Raw genomic sequence first — 18,461 nt, 5'->3', positions numbered from 1 at the left:
TTTATAACACATATATAATACGGATGACTGCCGTGCAGTACTTGCCAAATAAATAGCCATTTTACCTCATAAAACTTATTCAACATTAGTAGGTAACCTATGAAAAGAAATGTGCCTTTATGTAAAGTGGATACATTTGAAGAATTTACTAAGCAATTGCCAACTTTAAAATCTTGTACAGAATGGTTCAATGGCCATTGGGATTTATTATACGATATATGCTGTGAATGAACATTAAGACCTGAAAAGTGTTTTTGCAATGGACTTTAGGTAACCAGGAATACATAAGTTGGAACACCACTCAGAGTACTAGCCTACCATTCTTTTACATCAACATGACAAGGTAAGTGACAACACAAGTGAGTCAAGATTTTATAGAAATTAATAAACAAACAGCGGGCTGTATCAAAAGGACATAATCCTCATTTTAATCTCACTATAATATTTAAGCTTTTTCTGCTGCATTGTGACATAAATCATGAATTATGTTATTTTATGGGTTTGATTAGTTATAAGTAGCATATGAATACTGTAAGTGTATTTATTAAGCATTTATAACGTTAAAATTCGCACTATAGGCAGTATTGCATAAAAAGTTGTCATTTTTATTCATGTAAAACAAAGAGCAACGCCTGTTTATTTCGTTTTCATTAGATAATTTAGTTTGAATATTTAAAATTGTACAGAGAAAATAAAATGTTACATTTTAAATCTAGTAGCTCATATTTGTCGACGTTCAGCGTGGTCTCTGGGACCCCAAACAATAATGAAGTAAAATGAAGCTCAAAGCACGAGAAGGATATTCCTCATGCGCCGCCGTGTTATAGACCTTGTTTGTGCGCGAGTCTCGTCGCGCGTTCGATATCTGTGGCACCTCCTTCTTGCACCTCAGGTTTGGTTGATAAACCTCACCTCTTCAAACCACCAGTTACTCTCTGCACTGGAGTGAATAGTACTTCTAGACCTGCGAAGCAAGCTATAACAACGAGGAGAGGACTTGCGCACGCAATACACGGTAAGACAGAGAGACCGACGTGCTTTGAGTTTAGGAGATGCCGTAATATTGAAATGAACTTATGGAGTATTTTTATTTCATGAGGGAAAACCCCTCATTGATTTGTATTGTGCTGCCTGTATTGATGGATGCAGAGAGCCTGAAAAAAGTGTCTGAACGATGTTAAATACTTTTTTGGTCGTACGTTATGTTGGAGGCGCCGATGGTCTTCAATTAAAATCGGATGGAGAGTAGTGTGCACGTGCAGTTTACTCTCAGTGGGGTTTTGGTGATGACCACTGTTTCTATTCTATTCTATTCTATTCTATTCTATTCTCCTTGCATGCTTGTTCTATTCTCTTCTATTCTGTCTGTTGGTCTGTTCTGTTTTATTCTATTGTTCTATTCCATTCTATTCATGTATTTTGTTCTATTGGAGTATTGTTTTTCTGTTTTATTGATTTATTCTATTCTGTTAAATTATATTCTGTTTAATGACACGTGACAGAGAGAGAGAGAGAGAGAGAGAGAGAGAGAGAGAGAGAGAGAGAGAGAGAGAGAGAGAGAGAGTTGAAAGACTCTTCACATTCACATCCAATCTGGATGAAGATGCATCCACGGTGCTTTTTTATACTGGTACATTACATCATTTGTCTGAATATTCGAACAGCATCCTAGCCATGATAAATGTAATTCTGTGTAATTGATCATAGTTCAGATATGCATATTTGTGTCAATATTCAAGCTATGTATGTGAATGATCCATTATGTCTTCTCATCCTCTCATTCTCACTCAAGACAGCAAGAAGTTGAATGTCTGCGGACTTCACCAGTATCTGCTACTAGAGAATAACTGTCACGCTTCTATGCATATTCATGTGTTTTATTACTTTGAGAATATTTAAATATATTCTCATGTTAAGCTAATGGCTCTTTAAAAGCCAACCTCTTAACACAAGTACACTGCTTTAAAAAAAAAAAAAAAAAAACACACCCAAAGACTGTTCTTGGTCAATTTCACCATTTGAATGTTATGCATGTAAGATGTACATCATTATGATAATTATCTCAACTCTTCTTTTCATAGTAAGAGTTTCAAAGGGAGATATCAAACTGAAGCATCAAAAAGCTTTGATTCACATGTCTTCACACTTGCTGGAGAAAAGTGCTGTTTTTTTTTTTTAAATGTCTTTTTTATTAGAAACATTATTTCAACCTCAGCTTTACTCATTATCACCAACAAAAGACTCACAGACTAAAGTTACATGCTACATAAAGAGGTGTGGTATTATAAACAAGCAAAGCAATAAATAAATAAAAGTGTTCAAGAATCATGGTGCCAGACCAAAGGGAGTAAAATGGGCTATATATATATATATATATATATTCTGCCATTATCTTAAGACTGAACCTACAGTGTATTTTTGCAATATTATTTGGGTATTGCCTCTGAGGTACAGGGTATGTACCCTATTACTTTAGGTTTTTCTTGCTAAATGTTTGTCTGACTTGACAAGTGGCACAATTAAATTTGAGTTAATGACTGGCATATTTAATACATTTAATTGAAGATTGACAGCATATTTGTTGGATGTTTGCACTTGGAGGGCTGTATTAGCAGTGTTATTGCATGTGAAAGCATGAAGAAAATGAATCCCTGCTATGATTTTTCTCTGTAAAAAAGATCTGAGAGTGAGATGGAGGTGGATAGAGTGTAGGTGCACCCATAGCCCAGCTTTCATTTTCACACATTCAGTTGATGGTTGCTCCTCTGAAGCTCATCTAAAGCTGTCGCTCTCTTACAATGGTGAGAACTAAGATTTGGAAGAGAAAGGATAACTCTATGAAGAACTAGAGGAAGTTTTCAGACAAAGTTCTCTTGGAAGAAAAAGTATACCAAAAAACCCCCCAATAAACTCAGGATTTTCCTCCTGCTGTTGGCTATATGCACACAGACTGATCTCACAGTGAAATCAGAAACAGTAGGTTGACTTTTCTTTAGCTGAAATCGGTCTGTGCTTTCCGAAATGTGAGACACCGCTCCCAGTAGCCAAAGGGATACGTGCGAGCCAAAGGCGAGTTGTGAAGTGAATTTTTTCAGCTGTGCAGGCTGGAATACAGTGAAGAATAATACATGTTTTATAAACTCTAACCCCAATTCAAACCCCAAACCTAAACCTAACCATCAGTGAAGTGAAAATGTAATGGTAGAGGGAAAACTACAACCTCCAAAACGTACTGGTCACTGATTATGCAAACTGTTTCAATGCGGCATTCAAACCTAGATGCACCATGCTGCGGATGCAGAGTGCTTCTGATCGGGCCACAGGGAAAGGTAAACATGCTGAATCCATTGCAAAAATGTCTGATAGGAGATGCCGCTTTCCCTTGAGCCTACATAATATGGCTGATCCTAGGGTACCAGAACTCTCGGAAACAACCTGCCAAAATCCTGTGTGATCATGTAAGTGCACAAGAGATTTGGTAATAGCTAGTGTCTGTCAAAGTAAAAATGTACCAAAAACCTTAAGTGTCACATTTATGAAAATCCCTAAACTAACTTTATCATGTCTTATTGGCAAGGATTTAAGCTTGAACTAAACCTGTAATGGGTCTAAATCCTCAGCTGTATTTGAAATCCCCATTTAGACTATAAAACCGCTAATGCACTTCTGCACACACTCCACACCATTCCACGTCACTGTTCATTAACTCCAATACAACGTGCGTGTGTATGGGATGTTTTTAATTTCACTGCATTGAGGGAACTATCAAAGCAAAAGCTCATCTTGAAACCCCCGCTGTGACGGCGTGTGCTTGCCTGTGGCGAGTTTAGATATAAATATAGGCACTTTCTGTGTTATGCATGCTAATGTACAGGTTTGTGAACCACAATAGTGGCAAAGAGAGTAATGGCAAAATCTGCAAGTTGTGGCGTGTTATGCTAAAAAATAATTGCTGATGTCCCCTTGTGAGTGCTCTCTCTCTCTCTCTCTCTCTCTCTCTCTCTCTCTCTCTCTCTCTCTCTCTCTCTCTCCCACAAAAACACATCAGGAGCTATCATGTTTCAAAAAGAAAGGCACAGCTTACTTTGAGCTTTGAGCTCAAGCATTGCTTCATTTTGCTTTCAAATAAATGATCTCATGCAGAGCCTCTTAAAAATTCATACCTGTACTTCTGGTCTACCGTCAGATACTGTGCCAGCAATACCCCAAGTGATATTAAAGAGGCATCACCAAATTAGAGAAGCCTGCAGTAGATGCAACAGAATGTCTGGGCCTTTCAGAACAGCTGAAACTCATATACTGTATCTAATGAGTCAGTGATGTGTAGTGGACATCTGAAAATATTAATTAATGTTCCAGATTAATTTGATCTTTACACAATAAAAGACATATGGAACATTTATGGAATGTCTAAATTAAAAGAATTGTTATCCTCAAAATGAAAATTCTGTTCATGCTGATGAGACACTGCCTCCCTTGCCTCTACAGAGAACAAGCTCTTGCCATTATATAATCTTTGTCTCTGATATTGAACAGAGAATATCTTCTTTTTGCAAATCACCAATTGGAGAAGTCTCCTAACTGAAAACTGTAAGTGTCCATAGAGAGGATTTCTTTTGAGTATAGAGATGGAGTGGCTGAGTTGGCAATAATGAGCTTTATTACCACTTATCAGCCATGTGTTACCTCTGTTAATTAGTCTGAAACTAGTTATTTGGTTTAGATGGATGTTTTTCTACTTAATCAGTTAAAGTGGTTGATGGGGTCATCTTATATACTGAATCTCTCTCTCAGTTCTGTTTCACCAAACCAAAAAAAATATATAATTATAATAAACATCTACTTATACAGTATTGTTAAGTTATGTTTTTTTTTTTCAAAAAGATCTGTTTTGAAAGTTCTGCCCAAAACACACCCTGTTATTTGCGCCAGTGTCGCTGTGTCGGGCTGGTTGAGAAGATAATACAGAATATAGAATATAATTCTTTTGATAGCTCCACAGAAAGTGTTTATACTTTTTGGAGAAATCAACTTACAAAAGGCTTGCTTAGTATTCGAAAGTAACATTGAAAAAAATGACACTTCAGTTTACAATAATAAACACAGTACATTTAAATGCACAATGGCCTAATTAATTATTTATTGGCATTTGCAGCCATTATTGTTTTGGCGATTATGCAGTCTCTCAGGCTTTATTTAAAAATAATTGCATCTGGTGTCTGGTGTTAAATGTCATTTGTTTGTTTATTTGAATGCAGTACATATTAAATTTAAATTCATTCACTCTCTTGGGTTGAATCAAAGTCCTGGGATGTTTTCTCCTGTAATTAATTCTCTTAATTTCATGCACAAAGACAAGCACTAAAGACAATTTTTTGATCTTATAAATGTTGGTGGGTAAAATTCTCAAAATGTTCTTACTCTCATGCCATCCCAGATGCAGGGCCAGATGAACATAGGGGCTAGGCGGGGCTGAAGCGCCAGGGAACAATAACTTCATTACTGTTGGTTGCATTCTTGATTGAGAATGAGCTTAAACAAAAGGCTGTATTTTTGTGCATTTATGCATTCATGGGCTTTTGCATCCGCTTGCGCTGTTTTTCAGTCATTTAGCATGCAAACATTCACTAGATGGATATTTTTTGACAACTGCGTCACACTGCACTGTGTTTTAGAATCTCTCACTGGTGCGCTGCATTTTTAGACACCATGTCAAGTTAAAAAGAACTTAAACTGTTAAAAATGTGTCTCGAGACACCTGCTTTCTTCTTTATTTGTTGCAATGTGTCTTGCTTTTTTAGCACACTAACTCTTACTCTTAACTCTGACAAGTAACTGACTTTAAGAAATGCTTTAGCCAATAGTTCCATGAATGCTACACATACCCTAGAAATAAATGCTTCTCTCAAAGTCAACAGAATGTATTGGTTTGTTTGTCTAACCTGGGCAGCATGCCCCTGTACCCCATTAGATATAAAGGTATGCTTTTGTCAGATTTCTGTTTGTACCCTCAGATGAAATGCTGACATTGCCAGTCACAAATGCTTCAGGAGAGAGCTCCATCTGTGTCTGGAATAGTTAGTATGTGTAATATATTCTGTGCCGTTGTATGCCTGACAAGCATTGCTTATGTGAAATGCAGTTTTGTAAAAAACAAAACAAAACAAAAAACAACAACTCTGTAGCAAACAGCCCCTTTCAAACATACATCCTTTTCCAGAAAGTTTACTGCTTTTTTCAGGTTAGAGGTTGTGTGTGAACACAGCCTTTGTGAAAATACTGGTCAATTTTGCTCTAGCAATTTCCTTTAATGAGAAATTGTAACAAAATTTCTATATTGATTTTATGTGTGAACAGCACATGCCAGTAACAACCCAGAAACAACCCAGCAATTTTCCTTTGTCAAGACCGGTAAAAGGAGGACCAGTTCAATTAACAGGATGAGTGTTTCAACAGTTTATGGAACCACAACGGCATATAGACCAGAAAGTTAAAAAACAAAAAAACAGTCTAAAGAATGGAGCAGAACAGCAGAGAATGCAGACTGGGGCTGAGGGGAAATCCAAATACCGGTGATGAACACAGATGAAGGTGGGTGATGAATGCTTTGAGCAGTGATCCAGAGCAGGTAAGTAACAGCAGCAGATGAGAAGGTAAATGAGCAGTAACCGGTGAGTACTGGGAGAATTATCTGGGAGAAACACTGAACAAACAAAACACAATGAAAATGTAGACCAACTGACAGAGGCTGACTGCATGGAGAACACACAATACAATCTGGCACAAGACAGCAAACACAAATGCTTAGTATGGGAGAGGAGAAAATAAGGAACAGGTGAAACTAATAATGATAATGAGCCCGCCAACCCTGCGGAGAAACCCTGCAGCGCTGATGAGCACATGGCTAAGTAAATTGTGGAGGAGGGGACGTAGCCAGGGTGAAAATTTCATCAAAATGTTGGGGGGGGGCAATAACCATAACAATTCTCAAGAGCAATTTTTAAAGGGGACACCAAGGGATGTTTTGTTGTTGCCCTGTATGCATTTGTATTATTTTATTTCCTAAACAATTATTTTAAGAATATATCATTATATTATTTACAATACATATATTTTAATGATATTTTAGGGGGGGACAACCCTTAGGTCCTGACCCCCCGACCCCCCCGCGATTTCCGCCTATGGACGTAGCCAAGCGCCATGCTGTGGAGAGTGAAGGGGTGAGATGAGTAGTGAATGATGGCTACCTGTTCTTAACACCTATCTTATGTTTAAGTGAGGAGGGATTGGGGCTTTTAAGGAGAGGAGATGGCGGCAGTCAAGAGAGAGAGCCCAGCTGAGATGCTGCTTGTGTTTTGACTGCTACAGTGTCACAACTGTTTTGAATTTTGTTTGGAAGCTTTACCGTTATGCTGTGAGCAAACGTGTTGATTGTGCTGAAAAAAAGTGACATTCCTGAATTGGAATGTCTTCCAACCATCTTCCGCTTCCTCATTACTGAACCTCATTACACTGGTGCCGAAACCCGGGATTGAGGGAGATACGTCGTCATGGGGTCCTCGCCGTTGGTGGACATCATCAAGACCTTAGATGGCATCCACCAGATTCAACACCAGGCACTCCTGGAGCTTTTAGCGGAACAGGAGCAACGTTTCGAGGCACTCCTACAAGCCCAGGTGGAGGACCGGTGGGTGTTCCAGAGCTTGTTGCCGCGTGGTACTCCAGCAGTGACCCTGGCCCGGGACCCCCGCCTCAGATCACCCTGGACAAGATAGGTCCCTATGACGATCCAGAAGCTTTTGAACCATTCGAGCGGGCTACTGCGGGGTCGGTCTGGCCCCAGACGCAGTGGGTGGTCCGCCTGCTGCCGCTTTTGTCGGGGGAGGCTCAGCTTGCTGCCCAACAACTGCCGGTGGCTAACCTGCTGGATTATCACAATCTGAAGCAGGTCAACCTACAGTGGGTTGGCCAGAACCCATCTTTTCAAAGGTCTAAGGGTTCAACATTGCTATCCGATCTCTGTTTCACAATAGCAATGTTCCAGAAACAGCAATTTAGTTATTTGTGCCAGGAGTACAAAGGAAAACATGCAATAATAAAACAATACTTCATACCTTTGTTATGAAAACACGATCACCAGATGAATCCAGTTTGCCACTCTTGGGTCAATTGTCCTTGACAAGCGTTCATTGAAAAACATCCAATATTACTTTTTGTCCATAAAAGTGAAAGGTGGAGCCTTAAATAGACTCTGTAGGCTTCCAGCGATTTAACAGAGACAAAAGCTTGCAGGAATCTAATTTTTTGTTAGACCATCTTCAAATTTGAAACGTAACTTCTTTAGACTTGTGGCTTTGTGAACATTGTATTTCTGGGTTGTCTTGGTACTTTTATTATTGTGTTTTAGATTATAAAAACATGTTCAGCACAAAATATGTCAATTACTATAAACTTCAGATTCTCTAACTTTAAAAAATAACAACATATATTAATTCTGAATACTTGGGAAATAAAGCCCAAAGTGTCCTCTTTCAAAAGATACTACAACTGTGTACATACTCCAAAGGGTCCAGTAAATACAGCCATTTAAGTTCAGATATGTCACTTTCATGGTGTGTGCTCAAAAAGAGGGTGCGTATCAACAGGATAATGAAAATGATGACAAGACAATGACTATTAGCCAATGAGAACAAATTACATGAACCATAAGGGTCACATGACAAACAGGGAAATCACATGACACACAGGAAACTGGAACTAAACTTTCAAAATAAGAGTCCAAAAACACACACACAATAGAACATGTTACAATGAGTGAGAAATAGATCAATAGTAATTTACTTTTTAAATATAAATTATACTCCCTGCCCAGAAGGTGGAAATCTTCACGAATAATTCGAATCGCCAAAAACACAATAAGAATGTGAAAGGGGAGATTTATTCTCAATTACATTTACACAATTATTCCAATGTTATTAGCTTCTGCTGGAAACTTATTTACATTAAACATTTATGCATTTGGCAGACGCTTTTATCCAAAGCGACTTACAGTGCACTTATTACAGGGACAATCCCCCCCGAGCAACCTGGAGTTAAGTGCCTTGCTCAAGGACACAATGGTGGTGGCTGTGGGGATCGAACCAGCGACCTTCTGATTAACAGTTATGTGCTTTAGTCGACAACGCCACCACCACTCCATGTTGTGAGCTTATCTCAAAGAGTGTTGGACTTTGGACTCAGAAGTCCACTGTTCAAGACCAGTCAAGCTGACACGTGTGATGCATGTCATAGAAGTGATACGAGATTACGTGGTTGCTTCAGACAATGTGCTTTTCATTTCTCATTTTGTTTTTTGGACACCGTCACTTAGGTTTAGGCATTGGTTAAGGGTTAGGATGTCTGTTTTGTGTCTACCTCGCATTTGATTCAAGATCACTTTTGGTTTGGCATAGGTTAAAGTTTTAGGTTAGGGAGTTAAGATTTACTCATTAAAACCTCCATCTACAGTAACATGCACCTTAAAAACCTTGTCTAATTACTACACCATTTCATTCGCTTTTGTGAAACTGCAGCCTAATGTGTAATATGGCACATCATTTTGTTTTGGAAAAATGTTGCCATGAGACCAGGCTGACTGTATACCTGTTTGAAAACAGTCATTACTTTTGTAGTCATTTGTTATTTTTAATGTTCTCAGTGCATAAGAGATACTACACAACTTTTTGATTACAATGATTCGCTCACCATTTTCTCAGCCAAATCAGAGAAAGGCAATGGCTCATACTCAAAGGATTTATATTCCTTTTCTCATTAGAGCCAGCTTTAATGAAGCATTACCTCGGCTTGAGTTAATCAGATGGGTTTGAAGCAGCAGGATTTTGTTCATAATTAGATCCTCATCCAACGTTAAACCTTCTCAAACATATACAGGTTTATTCATGACCTGCCAGTGTGCTTAGATGTAGGCTCAGTGGCTATTACTGCACAACCATAAAGCACACATCATGAACCATTCAGTATATGGAGGAGAATAGTGAGACAGATGAATAGAGATAGATGGTGAGCAAGTGCTACTTTAATTATCAAGTTCTCTGCTGTGGTTTTCACTGAGAAGGATGAGTTTTCCAGGTTTGGGTGTCTACCTCTGTGTACTTTATTATGCCAGTGAGTTTATATAGTAAGTAGTTATTTAACCAATGCAGATGCTAAAGCGACAACAAACAGCACAGTGTAAAATATTGATAACGGTTTAGTGCCTTTAAAACCTACCATTTACTGTTTTAATAGGAAAAAGGTCTATGGCATATATTGGTATTAAGCTTGTGGTATTAACTGCTTCCAGAGAAGTAGCAATTATTCAAATGTAGTGATTGCAACCTATAAACTGCCTAAATTGGCTGTCATATGGAGGTGACAATATATTAGCTCTCATATGATGGTCTTTCTTAACTTGATAGTGGAATGGCAAAATTAAATTTGACAGAAATACATGCTCTTTTAGTTTCATGCCACAACATGTTGCCATTTAACACTGAGCCAACCTTAAAGTAGCATTTCCCAGTGGAACTGTAGCTTTTGTCTTATTATTAATGCTTCCAAAAGCCCATGACACTCCAGAGTTAATGGCAGCCATGTAGTCTTTTAGTATAAAGTTACATCATTTTTAAAGAAGACTTGCAGGCAATGAGTTAAGAATTGCTGCAAAGCATATAGGATTCATTCAAGTATATATGTGTGCATGGTATTTCTCATTAGTACAGCTGTTGAGCTGTGAGTTATTATAGTGTTCTTGGATGGCTTGGAGTGTGGATTTGTTCTTCCCATAAATCCTCATCTGGCTTCAGTTCACTGTTGCTTCGTTAAAATTCACGAGCAAAGCTGAAAAAAACTATTTATAGCAATCAACATAGAAATTAAAATTTATGAGACACTTGTTGTCTGTGTGATTGTCTTGCCCATTTTTATTTATTTATTTATTTATGGGTGTTTAGTAGATTATCCAATAACAGTAATTACCAGAGAATGTAATTGCATCTAATTTAAATGATGATGTGATGGTTTCTTTTTTTTGTGATGGTTAATGTGTATCATGTAATGCTGCATGTGCTGAAAACAGAAAGGAAGATTGAGAGAATTGGTACAAATAATGAATGAACTCAAGTAAAAAAGAGAAGAGAAATGTAAGAGAAAATCAAAGAAGTGAACAATGTGCCTTAGTCTGTTATTGTCCGATTGCTCAAATAAGGGAATGTTTTTTCCCCACTTAACTTTGGTTTGTGGTATGAAAAGAGATCTGGTTTGCTTTAGTCTCAGGTCACTTTAAGAATGCTATGTTTTTTACTGATTTAAAACAGTATGCATTTAATTTTTTAAGGGGGCACTATTAACAGCCCCAACTCTAGGTGTGATAAGACATGAACAAATAAATTATATATATATAGGATATACATTTGAGTTTGTATGGGGAAAAAACTCACAAGATTTTCTATCGGATTGAGGGCTTTGTGATGGTCATTCTTGACTTTGTTGTCCTTAAGCATTTTGCCACAACTTCCTTCCTTATGATGCCATTTTGTGAAGTGCACCAGTACCCTCCTATATATATATATATATATATATATATATGTGATTATACACACCCGGTCCCTTATCAGGCTAATTAAGCCTCTGAGAGGGATAAAGGCTGATGACAGACGGTGGTGCGACGAGAGAGAGATAGTTTACGGACATGTCCGTCATATGTGTGTGTTTTTTTCTTTTAAGTTTATCATTAAAACTATTATTTATATTGTCAATCCGGTTCTCGCCTCCTCCTTTCCATTGATCCCTTTACAGTTATGTTACAGCCTTATTCCAAAATGGATTAAATTCATTATTTTCCTCAAAATTTTCAATAAAACAATACCCCATAATGACAACATGAAAGAAGTTTGTTTGAAATATTTGCAAATGTATAAAAAAAAAAAAAATGAAAAAACAAAATCACATGTACATATGTATTCACAGCCATTGCTCAATACTTTGTTGAAGCACCTTTGGCACCAATTACAGTCTCAAGTCTTTTTGTGTATGATGCTACAAGCTTGGCACACCTATTTTTGGGTAGTTTCTCCCATTCTTCTTTGCTGGACCTCTCAAGCTCCATCATGTTGGATGGGGAGCGTCAGTGCACAGCCATTTTCAGATCTCTCCAGAGATGTTCAATCGGGTTCAAGTCTGGGCTCTGGCTGGGCCACTCAGGGACATTCACAGAGTTGTCCCGTAGCCACTCCATTGATATCTTGGCTGTGTGCTTAGGGTCATTGTCCTGTTGGAAGAAGAACCTTCACCCCAGTCTGAGCTCCAGAGCGCTCTGGAGCAGGTTTTCATCAAGGATGTCTCTGTACATTGCTGCATTTATCTTTCCTTATCTTACCAGTGCCTGGTTTCCTCCAGACATGACACTTGTCATTCAGGCCAAAGAGTTCAATCTTTGTTTCATCAGACCAGAGAATTTTGTTTCTCATGATCTGAGAGTCCTTCAGGTGCCTTTTGGCAAACTCCAGGTGGGCTGTCATGTGCCTTTTACTGAGGAGTGGCTTCTGTCTGGCCACTCTACCATACAGGCCTGATTGGTGGAGTGTTGCAGAGATGGTTTTTCTTCTGGAAGGTTCTCCTCTCTCCGCAGAGAAACACTGGAGCTCTGTCAGAGTGACTCTCGGGTTCTTAGTCACCCCCCTGACTAAGGCCCTTCTCCCCCGATTGCTCAGTTTGGCCAGTGTCCAGCTCTAGGAAGAGTCCTGGTGGTTCCAAACTTCTTCCATTTACAGATGATGGAGGCCTCTGTGCTCACTGGGACCTTCAAGGCTGCAGACATTTTTCTGTATCCTTCCCCTGATCTGTGCCTCGATACAATCCTGTCTCGGAGGTCTACAGACAATTTCTTGGACTTCATGGGTTGGTTTGTGCTCTGACATGCACTGTTAACTGTGGGACCTTATATAGACTGTGTGTGCCTTTCCAAATCATGTCCAATCAACTGAATTTTCCACAGGTGGACTCCAATCAAGTTGTAGAAACATCTCAAAGATGATCCATACAAATGGGATGCATTTGAGCTACATTTGAAGTGTCATAGCAAAGGGTTTGAATACTTATGTCAATGTGATATTTCAGTTTTTTCTTTTTAATAAATTTGCAAAGTTATCAAAAATCAGTTTTTTTGCTTTGCCATTATGGGGAATGGAGTGTAGATTGATGTGATATACATTTTTTAAGCATTTTAGCATAAGGCTGCGACATTACAAAATGTGAAAGAAATGAAGGGGTCTGAGTTTTCATTTAGGTTGACACTATACATTTACAATATATAGCATTTATATGTGTATTTTAAATAAACCAAGCAAAATGGCATTTGAGTTTGTATGGGGAAAAAACTCACAAGGTGCAAAAGAAAATTGTCTTAGTGCCTTTTTTTAAAATCTATTTCCTTTTACTCTTTAGGAAAAATATATTTTTGTCTCCTTAATTCATTTATTTATTTTTATTTTTTTATGATTATTAATATTGGACCTAATTTAGAAATGTGAATTGTTGATGTTTACCTACAATAAACGTCATTATCAAATGAAAGTTGCATATAAAATCTACTTGGCACAAAAGATTTAATGGGCATTAATCTTCTGACAGTGTGCTTTCTATTTTTTAGTTGATTTCATGTAGATATGGGATTTAATATTGTACTAATTTTGTTTTTTTGCTTCTGATCTTGAGAACCATTATTTTATTTTCTGTCCGCAGGTTTCACAGATCAACAGTTCTACGCTATGAGAGAAAACAGGATGAGTCAACTTGGGAACTGAAGAGGAAATATTGGTCTTGGGGGGGAACTATATTATATTGGACAATTCTGCTTCATTTCTTCACCTCCCTGGAGACTGTCAGAACTAGCCAGACTTTCTTAAAGCAGCAAAGAGGAACTGCAGCAAAACAACCCATTTGCTTTGAACCAACTAATGGCCATGGAGAGGTCTCATCTGAGCAACATCTCCCGGGCTTCCTTATTAGGAGATGCACTCTGGGAAACAGGTGACTGCCCAACCTCCCTCAGTAGCACCACTTTCCTCATCGTAGCATACAGCGCCATGCTAGCGGTGGGCTTGGTGGGCAATACTTGCCTGGTCTTAGTCATTACACGACAAAAAGAGATGCGTAATGTGACCAACATCTTCATCGTTAACCTCTCATGCTCCGATATCCTTGTTTGCTTGGTATGTTTACCAGTTACCATTATCTACACACTTATGGATCGATGGATTCTGGGTGAAGCTCTGTGCAAAGTGACGCCGTTCGTCCAGTGTATGTCTGTGACTGTTTCGATTTTCTCCATGGTCCTCATCGCTTTGGAGAGACACCAGCTCATTATCCACCCAACAGGATGGAAACCAGTCGTCAGACACTCGTACCTGGCTGTAGCAGTTATCTGGATTGTAGCTTGTTTAATTTCTCTTCCATTTCTCTCCTTTAACATCCTCACAAACTCACCATTTCACAACCTCAGTATTCCATTTAACCCCTTTAGCGATCATTTTATCTGTATAGAGCAGTGGCCATCTGAGGGAAATCGGCTAGCTTACACCACATCATTACTGCTTTTCCAGTACTGCTTACCATTAGCGCTAATTCTACTCTGCTATTTCCGCATATTTCTACGCCTCAGTCGACGGAAAGATATGGTTGAAAGAGCACAAGGTGGGTGCCAGAAGAAGGCCAAAGGCTCAAAGCGAGTCAACGCCATGCTTGCCTCAATTGTAGCCGCGTTTGCCCTGTGCTGGTTGCCGCTAAATGTTTTTAACACAGTGTTTGATTGGAACCATGAGGCAATTCCAGTGTGCCAGCATGACACCATTTTCTCAGCTTGCCACCTCACTGCTATGGCGTCAACTTGCGTCAACCCAGTGATATATGGATTCCTGAACAATAACTTCCAGAAGGAGTTGAAATCGCTGATGTACAGATGCCGCTGCTGGGGGCCACCCGAGAGTTACGAGAGTTTCCCATTGTCTACCGTCAGTACGGGTGTTACAAAGGGGTCCATCCTTAGCAATGGCTCAGTCAACGCCTATAAGCCACACAAGAAAAACAGTTTAGAACAGAGAGAGATAGTTTAAAGTGTGTAAAATGTTCTACAAGGCAATATACCTTGCTATGCTTCAATAAAGCATTCAAAGTTGGCTTGAGAACATTGGTAGCCAATCTGTGCAATGAGTACAAGACTTCAAAAATCTTTAGTGGCTGAATTTAGGGTTCAGTATCCTAAGAAATGTAAATGTGTAATGTGTTCTCCAGGTCCTTATTACTAAAAGATGTTGACATATCTTTAAACGTAGTTCAGAAAAATATTAAGTTAAGGTATATTGTAGCTTGGCTCTCCAGAGGAGAACCAAATATCTGTTAGCCTTTTAATATATTTACATTTTTTTAAGTCAACACGGAACACCCATTCAACCATTTTATTTCCGCAATGTGACATATGCAGTATATGTGATAGAATAGGATATTCAATGAGAATTTTTTTTTTATTTGATCATGAAAAGTGGCCGTACCATATCAAATTGCAGCTGGTCCTGAATGCAAGTTTGCAGTTCATTTTGGAAGACTACTTCTCACCTGAAACACCATTTGCACCAAACTTTTGAGGAGGCTTCTGAACGAGACATGGAGGCTGAAAGTTCACCCTAGAGAGCATCTTGATATATCCCAATTAAACCTGCATTAAATTACTTCATTAACTTTTGGCAAGATTTTAGGTAGGCTGCATTAACTACAAAACTAGCCGAAAACAATGGCTACATAGCTTTTTGGCTTTCTGCCTATGTGTCTTCAGCTGAAAAGGAAGATAATTTCCGAGGCGGTGATTACACTTTGATGAAAATTCCAAAGTCATAAATTAATCGTGCATAATTAAAACCAGGAATGTGAATGTGAACTGTAAATAGGATCCACTTTGATTTCACGTTGTTTTTAACAACTGCTAAAATGAGCTCTAATGTAATGCTCAAATTCAAGCTCAAATTCTCAATATGATATCAAATGATGCACAGAATCCCAATTTCAATTCACAAGTTCACCTGCCCAAATAAACATTGAGTAGTAAAGGTAAAGGAATGTGGCTTGATGTACACAAAGGAGGGGCTCAAGGATGATCCTTGACTCAAGCTCTAATTTACCCCCCTATGGGACAACAAAATGTATTGAGAGGTAAGCAGCGGTTTAAATATTCTACAGTTAATTGGCAAATTTGATGTGCAAGCTCATCCTGAATAAGTAGATTATTAATAACTAGATGTTGAATACTTAGTAGAGGTCTTGTTCTTTAATGACACAGAAACAGAAATTGACTTTTTTTGTTATTTTCACTATTACAGGAAAGTGGAGAGGTAGCATTGTGTATAATGTGTACATTTAAAATAATTAGCAGGACTAGAACTGTATAAGCACAGCACTCTGTCACTGATTGTGATTAGAACGCCTACTACGTCTGATATGTAGATTTTACACAGAAATAAAATTTAACTGATATCAGAGTATACACTGTGTTTTTTTTTAATTTTGCCTGAATGGCTATACATGGCAAAGCTATCCAAGTAAATTATAGATTTAATGCCTCATTTGCATATTTTTACTGAAGTGTGGTTTAGAACATTAATGTGCATGTTCTAAGTAGTTCATTTAAAAAAAAAAGAAAAGAAAAAAAGGCATCATGATATCACCAGTTAGTATAACAAACCTGCGCTCTTCAAATGTCAGATGTCTAGTCACAAATAGAATAGTTAATTGCCTGAATTATTTTGAAGTTCTGATCAACAGTAGTATTCTGATCACTGATGTATTGTATTATTCAAGCAAATTTGATCGAATCTAAATTAGCACTAAGCTTAGTGTACACTGCTATATATATCCTTATACATTTAGTACATGTAAATGTTACCATATTAAAAGTCCTTATATTTTTTTAATTTTTTTAATTGCAGCACTACTGTGGAATGTCTCTTAGAATATAGCCTATTGGGTTATCACTGCCAATCATAACATGCTGCTATGATCTTGTCTTAATGGCAAAGACTTAATTCAGTTCCTACATTTGCAGTTTGGAGTATTTTCAGGTGGTAATAAATTTCATGTCCAAACTCTGAAAATACAGTGGAACATCAAATTATGTCCCTGTCGATCAGAGCTGTAGCCATCTAATGAAACTAAAATGTATGACATTTTTGTTAAACGACCATGGTTTATTTTTAAATTATTATTAATATTTTTACATTTACATTTGTATTTCTTATCTAATTTGTAGTGGTATTTTTCCACATGTTGTCATAAAGTGATTTTTAAGTCACAGCAAAAGGGGCCGGTGAAAGAAGTTGGAGAGGATAAAATGATATCCATTTTATAAGACTAAATGTTATAATTTTGTTAAAATGTTAGAAATATATCAAATGAATTAATATATATATATATATATATATATATATATATATATATATATATATATATATATATATATATATTTTTTTTTTTAATATGACATTATTTTTATTTTTTTTTACCATTTCATTATTTTGATTATATTTTTGTATCGTTTGAAGTGTAATTTGATTTTAAAAACATTTTTGGTTTCATTTTTTAGTGTTTCAAAAAATGTATTTAATTGACCAAAATCGACCTGTAGAAGTGAAGTGCATGCTGATGCAATCACTATGAACACTAGCCATGATTTGTGTGTCAGTAGATGAAAATTATCAATAATACTTACATTCCATATAATATAATGGAGCATACATCGAAATCCTGATTTGAATAACATTTTCTAAGCATATTTCTAATCTTCTATTTCACTGCATACGGTCCACAAACTTCAAACTTCCTATGAATGTGCTGTCTTTGTTTATATATGGCTGGTGCTTGAGGCAATGGACTATATAGAATAGGAAGCAGATGGTGCAATAACCGGAGAAGAACCTCCGAAGTAAATTGCAGTGGACCCAGCCCATTAGCATGTTGCGTGCATGATTTCGCTAAACCCATTTGCACCTAGACTTGCTTGCACGACAATAAAACAACATCATGGCCATGCCCATTGACTTTGCACTTATTACTTATGACATACCGCTGCGCTTGCTAGCGCTCTTAAAATAGGGCCTGTGATGTTGCATAGATTACTGGATATTTTTCTTAATATTTTTGTCTCATTTTGCAGTAACAATATCTAAACATTATTTAAACAACATATATATTTACATAAGAAGCAGAAAAATCCTTTGTTTATTGGGTTTTATGTTTAACTGAAGTGACATTTTTGCAAATTTTTGTCAATCATTACACATGTCGCAGCAGTTCCGATGTGAAGTTCTATTTAATGTTCCCCCAAACAGAAGAGATTTTTGAAGTTAATGTTCTATCAAGTTTTAAATCAACCTAGCTTC

The 18,461-nt window shown here is 37.5% G+C and overlaps 1 protein-coding gene across 1 annotated transcript; it reads left to right on the top strand.

Annotated features, from left to right (window-relative positions):
* Positions 1-914: 914 nt before the first annotated feature.
* LOC127630470 (neuropeptide Y receptor type 1-like) lies at positions 915-17,428 on the top strand. The gene is made up of 2 exons (XM_052108011.1): positions 915-1,015; positions 13,780-17,428. The coding sequence occupies exon 2, from the start codon at positions 13,995-13,997 to the stop codon at positions 15,147-15,149; it is 1,155 nt and encodes a 384-aa protein (XP_051963971.1). The 5' UTR covers positions 915-1,015; positions 13,780-13,994; the 3' UTR covers positions 15,150-17,428.
* Positions 17,429-18,461: the final 1,033 nt, after the last annotated feature.

Source organism: Xyrauchen texanus, chromosome 37 (genome assembly GCF_025860055.1).
Source record: "Xyrauchen texanus isolate HMW12.3.18 chromosome 37, RBS_HiC_50CHRs, whole genome shotgun sequence".
NCBI lineage: Eukaryota > Metazoa > Chordata > Actinopteri > Cypriniformes > Catostomidae > Xyrauchen > Xyrauchen texanus.
Note: the sequence above shows the minus strand (reverse complement) of the source record. Positions and strands in the feature narration are given on the sequence as shown.